Source organism: Balaenoptera physalus (genome assembly GCF_965194825.1).
Source record: "Balaenoptera physalus genome assembly, chromosome: 16".
Classification (NCBI taxonomy): domain Eukaryota; kingdom Metazoa; phylum Chordata; class Mammalia; order Artiodactyla; family Balaenopteridae; genus Balaenoptera; species Balaenoptera physalus.
The window spans coordinates 48,614,730-48,632,392 of record NC_138898.1 but is presented as its reverse complement, the minus strand read 5'-3'; the positions used below and the strand labels follow the sequence as shown (position 1 = coordinate 48,632,392).

Here is a 17,663-nt window from a genome sequence, read left to right as displayed (position 1 = left end):
GGGTGGAAGATCACGACGACCTCGTGCCAATATTCCTGCACCATGACACCATCCTGAAGGAGACTTATGGCGAATACTTCCTGGCTGAACTCATAGAGGCCCAAGATGAAGAGAATCATGCCGTCGTGTGTGAGGTGCGTGATAACCCACCTGGGGGCCCGCTGACGGAGAGGGATGAGAGAAGTGAGCAGCTCTGGTCCTGGTTTGCTGAGCATCCTGGGAGCTGCCTCCCTTCCTCCTTCTAGGTGGTGTGCCCGGCCCGCCTCCCAGCTGTGCCATCACCCACCTCCCCAGGGTTCCCGCTTTAGGTTTTCAGGTTTTACGAGGTCCTTCCAGATGCCCAGTCTTAACAGGCTCCAGCTCAAACTAGATGCAGCTGACTCCAAGTTCCTGGAAAACAACTCAGGCAAACATCTTATCGTTTGGGCTATGTGCCCCTTGGAGGATGTGCAAGTCTTTGGTAGCAACAGTTAAAGCGAGCTTGATCATGATGGTGGGCTCCAGGTGTGATGGATTTAACTGATGATTACCCTCGGTTTCAGGAGGTGAATTCTATCTCAGAAAAAATTTCTGATGCCAGGATGCACTGAGACCAATGAAAGCAATCTTTTGGGGTAGAGCACATCAGTATATTTAAAAAGCTCCCCACATAATTCCAATGTGCAGCCCAGGTGGTAAAACATTTATCTACATGATGGAGAACACATCGGGTGAAGAACAGGATTAATTTAGATATACATGGGCGTTAGTTTCTTAAGGTGAGAACTGGCCCTGAAAATTAGATTCTGATATACTAGTCCATGATAGCTGTTTCTTCTACATTGAAATACTTAATTTTTATTCTTTCATGTTTAGGTTTTTGCATTGTCTTTTAAGGACTTGCTTTCAAATATTGCCGTTTGACCTTTAGCTCCAGGCTGGTGACAGAAGGAAGGGTCAGGAAATATTTGGGCCCAGCAGCACCATTTTGAAAAACCATGTCTTACACGATGAGACAAAAACTAATGATAATTAAAATGATTCATACAGACCCAAATAAGGGCTTTTAATGATCCAACTGTACCTATTCAGTTTTGTCAGGTCTTTGTTTTTTGGAGAAGACCTTTATTTATTTATTTTTACAGCTTTATTGAGATATAATTGACATATAACATTGTATAAGATTAAGGTGTACAATGTGTTAGCTTGATACACTTATATATTGCAAAATGATCACCACCATAGCATTAGCTAACACCTCCATCATGTCACATAATTACCATTTTCTTTTGTGGTGAAAACATTTAAGGTCTACTGTCTTAACAACTTCCAGGTATATCATAGAGTATTATTAGCTATAATCAACATGCTGTACATTAGATCCCCAGAACGTATTCATCTTATAACTGGTAATTTGTATCCTTTGATCAACACCTCCCCTTTGCCCTGTACCTAACCCCTCATAGCCACCATTCAACTCTCTGTTTCTTTGAGTTCAACTTTTTTAGATTCCACATAAAAGCAGTATCATACAGTATTTGTTTTTCTGTGTCTGACTTATTTCACTTAATATAATAAACTCAGGGTCCATCCTTGTTGTCACAAATGGCAGGATTTCCTTCTTTCTCATGGCTGAATAATATCTATTACATATATGTGCACATATATATGTATACATACATATGTACATACATACATACATACCACATCTTCTTTATCCGTTCATCTGTTGATGACCACTTAGGTTGTTTCCATATCTTGCCTATTGTGTATAATACTGCAGTAAACATGGGAGTACAGAGATCTTTTCAATACCCTGTTTTCATTTCCTTTGGAAATGAAATATATACCCAGAAGTGGAATTGCTGAATCATATGGTAGTTCTATTTTCAATTTTTTGAGGAACCTCCGTGTTGTTTTCCATAGTGTCTGCACTAATTTACATCCCCACCAACAGTGCACAAGAGTTCCCTTCATCCTTGCTAACACTTGTTATCTCTTGTCTTTGGTGGGTATTTTTTTTTTTTTTTTTGGCCGCACTGTGCACCACGTGGGACCTTAGTTCCCCAACCAGGGATCGAACCTGCACCCCCTGCATTGGGAGCTCAGAGTCTTAACCACTGAACCACCAGGGAAGTCCCTTTCTTGTCTTTTGATGGTAGCCATTCTAACAGGTGTGAGGTGATAATCTGATTTTGATTTGCATTTCCCTGATGATTAGTGATATTGAGCATCTTTTCATGTACCTGTTGGCCATTTGGATGTCTTCTTGGAAAAATGTCTATTTAGTTCCTCTGCCCATTTTAAAATTGGGTTGTGTGGTTTTTTGCTATCGAGTTGTATGGGTTCTTTGTATATTTTGGATATTAACCTCTTATCAGATATATGATTTGTGAATATTTTCTCCCATTCTGTAGGTTGCCTTTTCATTTTGTTGTGTCTTTTGCTGTGTAGAAGTTTTTTTGTTTGATACAGTCTCACTAATTTTTTCTTTTGTTGCTTGTGCTTTTGGTGTTATATCAAAAAAATTGTTGCCAAGACTAATGTCAAGAAGCTTCCCCCTATGTTTTCTTCTAGGACTTTTATAGTTTCAGGTCTTATGTTTAAGTCTTTAATCCATTTCCAGTTCATTTTTGTCAGTGGCATAAGATAAGGGTACAATTTCATTCTTCACCATATGATTATCTCATTTTCCCAGCACCATTTATTGAAGAGACTACCCTTTCTCCATTGAGTCTTCTTGGCTCCCTTGTCAAATTTTAGTTGACTGTATATGTGGGAGTTTATTTCTGGACTCTCTATTGTGTTACATTGGTCTATGTGTCTATGATGCCAGTAGCGTACTGTTTGTTTTTTTTTTAATTTATTTTTAATTTATTTATTTTTGGCTGCATTGGGTCTTCATTGCTGCGTGCAGGCTTTCTCTAGTTGCAGTGAGTGGGGGCTACTCTTCATTGCAGTGTGCAGGCTTCTCATTGTGGTGGATTCTCTTGTTGCGGAGCTGGGCTCTGGGCGCATGGGCTTCAGTAGTTGTGGCATGCGGGCTCAGAAGTTGTGGCTTGCGGGCTCTAGAGCGCAGGCTCAGTAGTTGTGGCTCATGGGCTTAGTTGCTCCACGGCATGTGGGCTCTTCCCAGACCAGGGCTCGAACCCGTGTCCCCTGAATTGGCAGGCGTATTCTCAACCACTGAGTCACCAGGGAAGCCCCCATGTACTGTTTTGATTACCATAGCTTTGTAATATTGCTTGAAATCAGAAGTGTGATGCCTCTGGCTTTGTTTTTCTTTCTCAATGTTGCTTTGGCTTTTGGGGGCCTCTTGTTGTTCCATACAAATTTTATGATTTTTTTTTGTTTTCTGTTTCCATGAAAATGCCTTTGGAATTTTGATAGGGATTAATTGAATCTCTGGATGGCTTTGGGCAATATGGACATTTTGACAGCATATAATTCTTATGGTCCATGAACACGGGGTATTTTTCTATTTCTGTCTTCTTCATTTTCTTTCATCAAAGTCTTGTAGTTTTCAGTGTACAGATCTTTCACCTCCTTAGTTAAATTTATTCCTAGGTATTTTATTGTTTTTGATGCTATTGTGAATGGGACTGTTTCCAGTATTTCTTTTTCAGAGGTTGTATTTCTAGTGTATAGAAATGCAACTGATTTCTGTGTGTTGATTTTGCATCCTACAACCTTACTGAATTTGTTGATTAGTTTTAACAGTGCTTGGGTAGAGTCTCTAGGATTTTCTGTAGGTAAGAGCATATCATGTACAAACAAAGACAATTTTGCTTGTTCTTTTCCGATTTGGATGCAGTTTATTTCTTTTCCTTGCCTGATTTCTCCGGCTAGGATTCCAGTACTTTGGTGAAGAGGAATGGTGAGAGTGAACCCTCATCTTGTTCCTGATTAGAGGAAAAACTTTCAGTCTTGCACCATTGAGTATGATGATAACTGTGGGCTTGTTATTATTGGCCTTTGTTAACGTTGAAGTGTGTTTCTTCTATACCCAATCTGTTGAGCATTTTAATCATGAAAGGATGTTATATTTTGTCAAATCCTTTTTCTACATCTATTGAGATGATCACATGATTTTAACCTTTCACTCTATTAATGTGGTGCATCACATTTATTGATTCGCGTGTATCAAACCGCCTTGCATCCCAGGGATAAGTACTGCTTGATCATGGTGTATGATCCTTTGAATGTGCTGTTGCATCCAGTTTGCTAATATCAACATTTTGTTGAGAATTTTTGCATCTGTATTTATCAGGGATATTTATCTGTAGTTTTCTCTTCTTGTAATGTTCTTATTTGGCTTTGATATCAGGGTAATGCTTGCCTTATAAAATGAGATAGGAGTGTTCCCTCCTCCGTAATTTTCTGGAGGAGTTCAAGAAGGATTGGCATTAATTCTTCCTTAAATGTTCATTAGAATTCACCAGTGAAACCATCTGATCCTGGGCTTTTCTTTATTGGGAAGTTTTTGATTACTGATTCAATCTCCTTACTTGTTATTGGTCTGTTCTTCATAATTCAGTCTAGGTAGCTTGTCTGTTTCTAGGAATTTATCTGTTTCTTCTAGGTTATCCAATTTGTTGGTATATAATTTTTGTTAGTAATCTTTTACCCTTTGTATTTATGGAATCAGTTATAATGTCTACTCTTTCCTTTCTGATTTTATTTCAGTCTTCTCTCTTTTTCTTAGTTAGTCTAGCTAACAGGTTGTCAATTTTGTTTACCTTTTAAAAAAACAGCTCTTAGTTTTGCTTATCTTTTCCATTATTTTTCTGGTCTCTATTTCATTTATTTCTGCTCTGATCTTTGTTATTTTCTTCCTTTTGCTAACTTTGGGCTTAATTTGTTCTTCTTTTTCTAGATCTTTGAGGCATACAGTTAGGTTGTTTATTGAGATCTTTCTTTTTTCTCAATGTAGGCATTTACCACTATAAACTTACCTCTTAGAACTGCTTTTGCAGCATCCCACAATTGGTTTATTGTATTTCCATTTTTGCTTGTTTCAAGATATTTTTTGATTTCCCTTTTGGTTTCTTCTTTGACCTCTTGGTCTTTCAGGAGTGTAATTTAAAATTTCCACATACTGTGAATTTTTCAGCTTTCCTCCTGTTATTGATTTCTAGTTTAATACCACTGTAGTTGGGAAAAATACTTGGTATGATTTAAATCTTCTTAAATTTGCTAAGACTCATTTTGTGATCTATCATATGATGTATCATGGAAAGTGTTCCATGTGTTCTTGAGAAGAATGTGTACTCTGCTGCTGTTGAATGGGATGTTCTGTACACGTCTGTTAGGTTGATTTTATCTAAAGTATGAATCAAGTCTAACATTTTCTTGTTCATTTTCTCTCTGGGTGGTCTATCCATTGTTGCAAGTAAGGTACTGAAGTCCCCTGCTATTATTGTACTGTTGTCTATTTCTCCCTTTATATCTGTTAGTATTTGCTTAATATATTTAGGTGCTCCAATATTGACTGTATATATATTTATGATTGTTATATCTTCTTGATGAATTGACCCCTTTATCATTATATAATAACCTTCTTTGTTTCTTGTTAGTGTTTTTGGCTTAGTCTGTTTTGTCTGATATAAGCATAGCTACCCCTGTTCTCTTTTCGTTTCCATTTGCGTGGAATATTTTTTCCATCTCTTCACTTCAAACCTATATGTGTCCTTAAAGCTGAAGTGAATCTCTTGTAGGCAGTGTATTGTTGGGTCTTGCTTTTTATCCATCTAGCCACTCTGTATATTTTGATTGGAGAATAAAATTCATTTACATTTAGAGTAATTATAGGTAAGGACTTACTAATGCCATCTTATTGTGTTCTGGCTGTTTTGTAGTACCCTTGTTCCTTTATTCCTTTCTTGCTGCCTTCCTTTATGAATTGATGATTTTCTGTAACGAGATGCTTTGATTCCTTTTTCTTTATCTTTTGTGAATCTACTGTAGATGTTTGCTGTGTGGTTACCATTGAGGCTTACATAAAACATCTTACAGATATAACAGTCTATTTTACACTAAAGACTTAATTTCAATTGCACACAAAAATTTTACCCTTTTACTTCCCCTGTTATGTTTTTAATGTCACAATTTATCTCTTTTTATATTACATATTCATTGATAAATTATTGTAGCTATAGTTATTAAAATATTAAAATTCTTGTCCTTTAATACCTACATTAGAGTTACATGGTTAATGCTTCGCCATATTAAAGTTTTAGCATATCCTGAACTTGACTATATACTTACCTTTACTATTGTGTTGTATATTTTTATATATTTTCATGTTATTAATTAGCATCCTTTCATTTCATCTTGAAGAACTCCTTTAAGCATTTCTTGTAGGGCAGGTCTAGTCGTGATGAATTTCCTCAGCTTTTGTCTGTCTCAGAAAGTCTTTCTCCTTAATTTCTGAAGGACAGCTTTGCTGAGTAAAGTATTCTTGGTTAGCAGTTTTTTTTTCTCTCAGCACTTTGAATATATCATCCTGCTAACTCCTGGCCTGTAAGGTTTCTGTTGAGAAATCTGCTGACAGTGTTATGAGGGGTTACCTTGTAAGTCCCAAGATTTTTTTTCTCCCACTGCTTTTAAGATTCTCCTCTCGTCTTTGATTTTTGAGTTTTATTATAATGTGTCTTTGAGAGGATCTCTTTAAGTTGATTTTATTTGGTGACCAATGAGCTTCATGAACTTGGATATCTATATCTCTCACCAGATTTGGGGTGTTCTTGGCCATTATCTCTTTAAATAAACTCTCTGCCCCCTTCTCCCTCTCTTCTCATTTTGGAACTCTGGTGATTCCCAAATTGGTCCTTTGGATGGTATCCTATAAATCATAGGATACCATCCTGTGACCCTTTTCATTCTTTTTACTATGTTCTCCTCTGACTTGATACTTTTAAAGTTCCCGTATTCAATCTCATTGAGTCTTTCTTCTGATTGATCAAGTCTGCTGTTGATGCTCTCTGTTGCATTTGCATGTCATTTGTTGTTTCTTCAGCTCCAGAATTTCTGGTTGGTTCTTTTTATGGTTTCGCTCTCTTCGTTCAACTTCTCATTTTGTTTGTGTGTTGTTTTCCTGATTTTGTTGAATTGTCTTTGTTTTCTTATAGCTCACTGAGTCTCCTTAACACAGCTATTTTGAATTCTTTATCTGGTAAATTAGAGATTTACCATTTACTCTTGTCTTTGGGTTCAGTTACCAGAAGATTATTGTGACCCTTTGGTGGTGTCATACTTCCTTGATTTTTCATGATCGTTGAGTTTTGCTGTCTTCACATTTGAATAGCAGTCACGTCCTCTGGTCTTTGGAGGAGAAATAACTTCTCTCAGCTCTGCTAGAGATTCTGAGGCTTCCTCAGACCTTCTATGGGTATGCCTGCTCCATGCTTCTTGCTCTCTCTTGTGGCAGAATTCTTAAGCTTCTATGTCTTCTCTGGACCCTGCAAAGCACCAGGTCGAGTGCTTCTGTATTCCCAAAGGTGGCACTACAGCTCAAATTTGTGGTCTCTTCCTGGCCCACAGATTGGGCCGACTTTCTCCATATGCTCCTTAGACATCTGCCAAAGTCTGCTCACGGCACCATTAGGAGCATACACGGGGAGCTGCCACAAGGTGGGCTGGTGTGTGCGCACTGGGGAGCTCGTGGGCAGGCTGGCAGGATCCATGGGTGAAATATTCCCAGTAGCCCGTGGGTGGGCTTCTTGATAGAATCCATGATGCCTGTTAATGTCCTCTGGGGGGTCCTACCTGCTGCTGTCCCAGACTCCTTCCACCCCCCCAGTCGTGAGCTCCCAATTTAGTACTCTGGATCTGGCAAGAGAGAAATGAGCCCCTCTGGCAGCATCCTGCATAGCTAGGGAAGCCAGGTGCTCACTTACACAGTCTCCCTTACCCACCACGGGATAAATTAGGGGGATAAATCTTGGCCCTAAGCTGTGCTGCCTTGGAGGATGGGTGTTGTGGGGAAAGGCAGACTGTTTGTCTTACCCACTCCAGGGCATCCAAACTGGAATTTTTTTTGCTCCAATGGAGCTGAAACTTCTCCTCGGGAAACCTGAACTTCATCAAAGGCTCTCTCATCCATGAGTGATCGTCTGAGTCACTATTCTCAGGGGCTCCTGGACTGAGGCTGAGAGAGGTTAGAGCCAGTTCAGCGGCCTCTGCAGGGTCCACAGCTGTGACCGAGGTCTGTCTGCCTATTTCCTGATGCAAAGGCGGGCAAGACTCCTCCCAGGCCCCTTGGTGGATGGTGCTGGATCCCACAGCTCCTTCAAAGGCACTTTTGTTCATGGATGGATGCCAAATATTTGCTGTTGAGCAGGGGACAAAAATAAGGGATGTCTTATACCACCATGATGCTGACCTCACTCTGGAGAAGGCTTTTAATTCTTTGGTTTCAAGGTGCGAGTTTGCACCCAAATCTCTTGAGTTAGTTCTTGTGAGGAGCAGCTGCCGTGACCTCTTCCCTCAGTTCCTTCCCTCTCGTGTCATGTGTTACAAACTTTCAGTGTGTGTAAATATCAGAGGAAAGTCGTAGGCTGAAAATTGCAGTCCCAACCCCGCAGGGATCCTTTGGTGTCTCCAAAGACACAAACGGAATCCAGGCTGATCTCTGAGAGGCCGTGCTGCCTCAGGCATCAGAGATTGCATGTCCCATGGAGATGTGACCACGGGCCTCAACCTTAAATGGAAGGGCAGGAGCAGGACCTGTCAACAGTGAGCAAACCAGCCCAGGATCTGGGAGTGAAACTCTGGTCTTCACCAAGCCCTATCAGGTGTCTTAAGCCTTTTTGGGTTCAAGATCAGTGCAGTCACCACCCTACCACCTACCTGCCAGGACCCTCCTCCCAACCACCTGGGCTTCCTCAGACCTGCCTTTTGGCAGCAGTGTGCTGGAGCTCGCTCACCCTGGCTCACGAGAGCCAGTTGCTAAATCTTTAGGAACTTGGCAAGCTGCTTGTTAAACACAGCCATTGTCAAAAATTAAGTTACATCAACTAACAGTGTAGTAAATTATACTAAAAACAAAATTAATAAATCCTCAAAATTCATTACTTTGTAATTGTTTTACTCTTATTTGTCCTCTTGGGGTCATTTATGTCTGTGGTCTCTGCAGAGTGGAAATACTGTAACTACGGCTACTGCGCATCTTCTCCCAATTCTCTACTCAGTGACATCACACCAAGAGCTTACAATGGGCTGCAACGGGAATATTTACACCACAGAAATTGGCAAATATTACAAATAAGCTTTTCCCTACAATGCCGATTAGGCATTAACCAGCACACTATACTTGTAGGTGACCAGAGATAACGGGACATAGTACACCAAGCCTGTCCCTTCCCAAACCCGTCCATGGGTCACAGGCCATGGGTGTGGATGCCCTGAGAGCCATGTCTGCACCACTGGGGGACCCTCGACTAAAGGTTTTTAACTGCGAGCACTTTCTTAGACTTCATCGCAACTTTGGAGGAGTTCTGAGTCATCACTTTGCTGCAAGTTGCTTTTCATAACTTTATCCTGGCTGACCTTGACATCTGGTGTTTCCTCCAGACTGCGATTTCAGGGCAGGGCGGTTGGAGGCCAAGGGCAGCTCCTAGAGACAGATGGGCAGAGCGTCTGCCTTGGCAGCATCCGCGACGTGGGCAGTAGCGGTCCGAGGAGGCACTGGGGCAGAGCCTGCCAGCCCAGCCCTGCCTTTGACATCAGGCAGGAAGGATCAGAGCTGGCAGTGGTCACAATGAGGGTACCCAGAAGGGGTGGGTGACGTAGGGCTTTTTATTTATTTTTTTATTATTTTATTTTTTTTTTAAATTTATTTATTTATTTATTTATTTTTGGCTGTGTTGGGTCTTCGTTTCTGTGCGAGGGCTTTCTCTAGTTGCGGCGAGCGGGGACCACTCTTCATCGCGGTGCACAGGCCTCTCACTATCGCTGCCTCTCTTATTGCGGAGCACAGGCTCCAGACACGCAGGCTCAGTAGTTGTGGCTCATGGGCTCAGCTGCTCCGCGGCATGTGGGATCTTCCCAGACCAGGGCTCGAACCCGTGTCCCCTGCATCGGCAGGCAGATTCTCAACCACTGCGCCACCAGGGAAGCCCCGTAGGGCTTTTTAGATGGAAGCATGAACGATGCAGGGCACACGGGCCGATAAAGGGACCTGCTTGTGAAGGCGCGGCCCCTGCACGCGTGGTTTATAGCGATCTGAGCCCTTATGCGTCGTCATACGGGTCCTCAGGGAAAGCCAAGGACAACAACAAACTCCCAGTTGGCTCTCCAGTGTGAGAGAATTAAAGGCACCTTTGTGGTGGAAAGTACTGGTTACCTGGAAGACAGACAGCAGCCAGCAATCAGTGCCTTTTCACTGTACACGTAAGAAAAAAAAGTCCAGCAAATCCATTTAATTTTCCAGAAAACACACACACACACACAAAGATGCATTTGAGTACTCCCACAAATTCATATTTAAGAACAGTGCTTCTCAAATCAGAGCAGTCATCCCAAAGAAACCCGAAGGAGAAAGCAGACACTGCCACAATACGTCCTCGCTCTGTTGAGTCCGTCATTCTTCACTTTTGTGAATTGTCACAGTCCTGAGATGAAAGATGGGAATATAACAGGTTGCAGAATTGGAGAACGTGAAATCTTTGTTCCTAATGGTGAAGCGTGTTTTTCTCGTTTTCATCAGAATGTGTGATCCATGCCATTTGAAATCAAATTCCAAACATGACGAGCCATTAGCGTGATAGCTCATTACGAACAGCAGTCTTATAAATAATACATTCTTATCATGCACATGCAGCTCGCCATGAAGCCAGCAAAAGGTATTTCAGGCCATGGAAGTTGCATCGTGCCAGCGTGGCTCTAGATGAGAAGGACATCTCCATGTGAACCAAGATGGATGCCAATTTTCCCTGCCGAGAGGGAGGCTGGCCGGCTCTCTCTGCACATATGGTAGAGGGATTGGTTAATCAGCGTCTGCTGAGTCTTGGGCCTAAAATTACAGAGAAGCCAGACAACTGTGGCTATGCAGCCTTTGTTCACGCGTGCAAACAAGACAAACAATCACTTGTTATTTGGGAAAAAAATTAAAATGTGTATTTTGGACTTCTATTAAAGTGTCGATGGCTTTATAAAACAGCTGTGTAAATCCAGCCTTTTACAGCTAGTATTTTGGGGAGCATGTAAAGAAAAGAATATGCATGGAAAAAATTAATTTTTAAAAATTCTTTTTGTATTCCAGTATTTGGGAGAAAGTACAGGGAGTCTTTACTTTTCAAACACATCTTTGAGAACAAGTGGTTTTAAACCAGAAGAGAACATTTGAGAACAAACAGTTTAATACCTAATTTTTTTCTCTGTTGTTTAAAGGAGTGTTGTAGCTTCTTTCTCTACTTTAGGAAGTTAAAGTATTAACCATTTTCTCTGACTGGGCATTTATGGAATGATGCTGCATTCTTAGGAACAGGGAATGCTGACGATTGTTGAGTTTGTTTGTTTTTTTAAATTTATTATTTATTTTTGGTTGTGTTGGGTCTTCGTTGCTGCACGTGGGCTTTCTCTAGCTGCGACGAGCGGGGGCTACTCTTTGTTGTGGTGCGCGGGCTTCTCATTGTCGTGGCTTCTCTTGTTGCAGAGCACAGGCTCTAGGCGCGCAGGCTTCAGTAGTTGTGGCACACAGGCTCAGTAGTTGTCGCTCGCGGGCTCTAGAGCGCAGGCTCAGTAGTTGTGGCACGTAAGCTTAGTTGCTTCGCGGCATGTGGGATCTTCCCGGACCAGGGATTGAACCCATGTCCCCTGCATTGGCAGGCGGATTTTTAACCACTGCGCCACCAGGGAAGTCCTGTTGCATTCTGCTTCCTGGATGGAATGGCTGTCTAGAGAAATAAATTCTGAATTCTGGTGGGATCGCACCCGCCCAGTAAATGCTGGTTTCTTATAAGAGCTGTCAGAGTCAAATCAGTCACCAGAATTTGCTTAAAAGTCACATAATGATCAAAGGAATTATTTATGTGAAATTTATTTATTTTCCTTTTTTCCCAGTTTTATTGAGATATAATTGACACATAACATTGTATAAGTTTAAGGTGTCCAACCTAACATTTTGATTTATGTACATATCGCAAAATAATTACCACCAAATAAGATTAGTTAACCTAAGAACTCTGCATTCTCTCTCGCCTCTTTTAAAATTCTAAATGCTTTCCTTGCAGAGAAGAATGAAATACAGAATTACCGATGGAACATAATAAAGAATTTCAATCACAGTCATCTCTCAATGTGGTATTAAAATTTGATAGAATTAAAATTTGTTGTTAATTTATAATATTTCAGTACCAGTAATAGGTACTAGCTCAGCTAGTTACTCACAAAAAGATAAGTTGTTTCCTCTACTCGCAATACTTATGACCCCAAATGTGTTGCATTTTTCCCATACCAGCCAACTCTCCAGCTTCCTAGACACCAGCTAGATGTCCTGCAGTTTGATTCACTTCTGACACTGCCCAGACTTAGTACAGGCCCTACAGTTTAAGGACTCAGGCCCACAAGACTGTCCCCTGCCCCTGTCAGATGCCAGTCACAAGACCCAGGTTGTCACCTGTACTTTCAACTGACCGACTATAAATCAGGGTTTCCCATGACCCTCTCCTCGGGTGTGACAATCTGCTGGAAAAGGCTCCCAGAACTCAGGAGAACACTTTACTTGCCACCATCGATTGATTGTAAAGGATACAATTCAGGAACAGCCCAAATGGAAGAAGTGAGTGGGGGGAGGTGGGGAGGAGGGGGTGGGGAGCTTCCATGCCCTCTCTGGGCTCACCGCCGCCCAGCACCTCAGTGTGTTCACCAGCCCGAAGATCCCGAGCCCCATCATTTAGGGGTTTCTCTGGTGGTTCCATTAACGACTGATTAAATCATTGGCCACTGGTGGTTGAACTCAATCTCCAGCCCCCTTCCTCTTCCCAGAGGTCGAGGGGACGGGGCTGAAAGTTCCAACCCTCTAATCACAAGGTTGATTCCTCTGGTAACTAGCTCCCATGCTCCGAAAGTCACCTCTTTAGTGTAAACTCAGGTGTGATTGAAAGGGGCTTAATTATGAAAAACAAAAGATGCTCCTCTCAGGAAATTTCAAGTGTTTTAGGAGCTTTGTGCCAGGAGTGAGGGATGAAGACCAAATATTTCTTATTATGTCACACTGTCACCCTCATCTTCCCATTTATGTATTCCTCATCAAAGGCCTAAAATGATGAGGGCCATTACAAGAGGTTCAGAATCAGGTAGGATGCTGGGTGGTGATGCAGTTGTAGGTCAAACACACCTGGTGAACAGGTGCAATGAGTTTATTTCACTCAAAGTTTCCCACCAAACCTCCTTCCTCACATCTCCTCCCCATGAGACCATCCAATCAAACAAATAAATGAGTTTAAGAAAATCAAAGAGTTCCTACCTGATGAGGAGTGAACGACCATGAATTTTCTCTGAACCGGGGGTCAACCGGATGGCCACTGGAACAATGGCCAGTCTTCCTGAGAACCGCATGGTGGAGGGGAGGAGAGTGGATGGGAGGGCTGGGCTTGCAGTGGGGAAATAAAAGGGTATGGGGCAGGCAGGGGCATTGTCTAGGCAAAGTTCCAAAGAGTTTTCCCTAAAGAACACCCTGGTGGCCTCCCTAAGTTATATACCCACCTCTGGGATTGCCCACAGTGGTCATCCATGGCATCGTTTTTTGAGCCTGTCCTGTATGCCGTGCATTGCTCTGGACACTAGGGCTGCTCCCTCCCTCAGACATCTCCGGGTGCCCATGGGCTGGGGCTCCAGGGAGTTTCATGATGAGCATTCACCTGAGGTCGGACAGTCATGAGATGTTTTGGACGTTTCAGGTGGAAGGTGTAGCTGTCGGGTTCATGAGCGTGTGCTCGAGCGTGAACATGCAGCTCCTGCATGAGTGCTTTGACTTGGGGCCCTTCCACGGACTCTGCACCCCGCATCCCGACGACGTCCTGGAGCCACCCCAAGTGCTAAGCGTTCAAGGAAGTTCAGGTACAGTGGCCATCACAGGAGCGTGTCAGGAATTCAAGCTTTACATGCTGTGCTGTGCTCTTGGCTATGTGCTGGAACTAGGTGGCACCTACTATAGCTCTGTCTCCAGTCCCCTTTCAGGAGTAGTTCCTGGTCCATCTCATTCTTGTGCATGTATCTGTGAGCACAGGGAGTCAAGGGTGCACTGCAGCCTTGCCACTGAAGCTTTCCTGAATTCAGAACATCTACCTTCAGGATGTTCATTGTTAGAGGTAAGCTGTGGGGAAATAATTGATAGCATTTCAGGATTTTACTCAGACACACACGTACAACACAAAACCTGAATATGATGAGTGAATTTTTCAAGTCAAGAACTCGAGAAATTATATTAAGTTTTTTCTTTTTAAAATGTTTTAAAAATTGAAATATATAGCTGATTTACAATGTGTGTTAGTTTCAGGTGTACAGCAAAGTGATTCAGTTATACATATACATATATATTCAGTTATACATATATGTGTATATATATACATATATATTCTTTTTCATATATGCCTTTAAGTTTTAATCCCAGCAGTTAGAGCTTCTGTGTTTATGTCTTCAACAAATTATTATGTAATACAGGTCTATTGCAAGTAGTCAATACTTGCACTGATTCTAAAATAATGTCTGTATTAGGATTTTCACCAAGTGAAACTAGGTCATCCCAAACTTTGGTATTTTAATTTAATGAGGTCTTCCTGTATCCATGAGTATCTCTGAGGTTAAGTGTTTCGGTTCTTAAATCAGGCAGATGCAAGGAGAGTGTGTAAATTCACTTCTCCAAACCTGGGTTTCCTCATTCATAGAATAGGAATAGTAGTAATACCTCCCACGTGGGGTCTCGCCGAGACCACTCACATCCAGGGCTTTATTCAGTGTCTCGGGCAAAGTTAGCGCTCAGTCAGCATGGACCATCATTTCGAGCGGTCATTATTATCACTTTGTGGTTGGCCTTTCACCTAGTTGAGTCTTCCCAGGTTAAAATCGGGGCGTTTTGAATTGCTCTACTTTCCTGTGTCTGAGAGATTATACCAAGACTGTTCAAAAAAACAGGAAGAGGAGCGTGTTGGGGGCATGATTGACAAGCAGAGGACTTGTTGATCTAAACAACGGCAGGTGTGGGTTTGGCAGATCTTACCTGCTGGACGGGAAACCAAGTGCAGGGAGCTCGTCTGAATGTTCACAGTCGTTACAAAGAACTTGCAGAGCTGAAGCTGGAGAGGTGGTTCCCTTTTGTACTGATGACGGCGCTCTTCCCGAAAGAGAGCTTTGAGGTCTTTACTGTCTAATGGTGAAGGCTGGCTTGCCCTTGCTTCTCAGCAGAGACGCAGGAGAGTTCTGAAGGACTTTTCAGCATGAGACAGTCCTGAACAAAAAGTTATCATTGTCACTTTCGAATGTATCAATACAATATAAATTCTTCTCGAAGGCAGCATTAAGTAAGTTTTATGGCTCAGTTTTGTCATGTCTAAGATGGAGATAAAAATAGTATCGAACCCAAAGAGTTGTTGGGAAGATTAAACATTAGAATCTACATGATATCCTTAGCTCTGTGCCAAACACAGAGTAAGTTCTGAAAAAATTGAAGTCATTTTTCCTCTGCCTTGACTGTTGTCATTATTAAAAATAAATTGAAAAGATATAGTCCTTTCCAGTGTGTTTCTGAGTGGCTCTGAGGTTACACAGAATGACTCGGAAGTTCCTATCTTAGAAACTTTATGGGAAGGAACAAAATTCAAAATTTAGGCTGAACCCTGGACTTCAAAACACACATAATCTATCTAGTACCTCTGTCTAGCAAAAAGCCCCAGAGATATGGAAGCTGAAAGAAGTCTTACTTCTCTCTACCACCTTTAATATTTTTACTTAAAATTAGTTGATCTAGAACAGGATGGTAAGTAAAGGAGATAGGAAAACTTCTCTTGTTATTTTGTGTGCCTTGTTTACTTTTGAAAATCCAGCTTTATGTTCAGTGATGGAAAGGTGATTATGAAGTTGTCACTAGGGAGCACTATTGTAGACTTCCAAATAACTCAGGGATGGATTCTCAAATCGTCAGCAGCTCATTATATCTAAGAAAAGAGTCATCAGCACATTTTGCTGCGATCTTCCCATCAACAGCAGCAAAGAATGAGGCTCCAGAGAAAATCTGAAATGTCCTATGATCTGCTGTCCATTTTTTTTTCTGATGAAAGTCTCAAGTCAAAGGAAATATAATTTCTCTAAAATATGAACTAAAATGCTTGTTTCAATGGGTACACACCATTATGCCCTATGCCTTCAATTTTGTTTATGCTTTTTACTTTTCAAAGGATTTTCATATATATCATCTCATTTTATCCTCACAACTTGATGTAGGAGAGCTAGGAAAAGTGACACCTGCCCACACCCCCGAAAGGTGTTACAGCTCAACAGGGGCTCACCCAGAACCCAACCGAGGCTTTGGCTTGGCAAGGTGACTTCTTATCTAGGATGGCTGTGATTGAAAACTCCAATGGTGGGTCTACTACACAAATACATGATCAATTTTTTCACTTCAATGAGTTATTTAATGAGTTATCACTTTTAGGAGTTCTCGGTGACGTCTGTGTGTATGCGCGTGCACACGAGTGCTTTGGACAACTTCCATCTTCTGGAATCTCCACCTCTGTGTCTGTGGGATTTGCCAGAACCGTGTGAGGCCACTCTGCCCTGCTCCAGAGGCAGGCTGGAAGTGCCAGGACATTGACACCCCAGGAGCAGCCTCTGCTTCCCTATTTCTTGTCCCTGCACCCCTACTGCTACTTTCTCCACCAACTCCCAAGTAAACAGTCATGCTTGAATCCTTGACTCATACTCTGCCTCTGAGAGAACACACCCCAAGACACTGCTGGTCTAGTCTTTTCCCACCAGCTGTGAAAACATTTATTTACACACAACTGACAGGAGTCAGGGTATAAATACCCCAGCTCCCTCACCCCTCGGGTGGGATAGCTCTGAGACACAAGTTTTTTGCTGTTTCTCAACGTTCCTCCAGGAGATTAAGTTCTAGCTGGTGATCTGTGTGATGCCATGTGTTTTGTTAGCTGCCTTCCTTTCCCATTCTCTCTTCCTCACCACCCTACTGTGCTTCCTGGAGTCACCTCCCAAATGAACTCTTGTTCTCAAATCCTGGACGCAAGGTCTGCTCTTTTCCCACCAGCCGTGAGACTTGCAATTTCACATGAACCTCCACCCTTCCAAACAGAATAACAATGTCACGGCTTGACATTCCTGAGCTCACACAGTGGTCCCCCTTCTTTAGCTGCTGCACACATTGTGATTGGCTTGCTGTCTCATCATTTCAGCCGTATCGGAAGTTTCCATTGGATCTAAAAAGTGTAACCATACACATTCACTTTGCATTTTACTTGAATAATTTTTACATGATCCCGTTTTTTTAGTCACCTATTCTTCATATACAAATTATTACACACACTTGTACATTTGGGTTTTTATCTACTAAACCTTGGGACTAAACTGGAACCAATGTGAACAAAGTCAAAGTGATCTCGGGTGGCCTCGGCCTGCAGCGGCTTGAAGCAGGATTTCGGTTCCCTGACCGGGAATCAAGGTTGGGCCAC

General features: G+C 42.0%; 1 protein-coding gene across 3 annotated transcripts in view; it reads left to right on the top strand.

The window, feature by feature from the left end:
• CFAP61 (cilia and flagella associated protein 61) overlaps positions 1–17,663 on the top strand; it is a 257,330-nt gene that overhangs the window by 27,598 nt on the left and 212,069 nt on the right. For all 3 annotated transcript variants that reach the window (XM_082431642.1, XM_082431640.1, XM_082431641.1), the window contains exons 7-8: positions 2–134; positions 13,881–14,040. In XM_082431642.1, coding sequence (XP_082287768.1) covers positions 2–134; positions 13,881–14,040 — 293 coding nt within the window. The remainder of the gene's footprint in view (position 1; positions 135–13,880; positions 14,041–17,663) is intronic.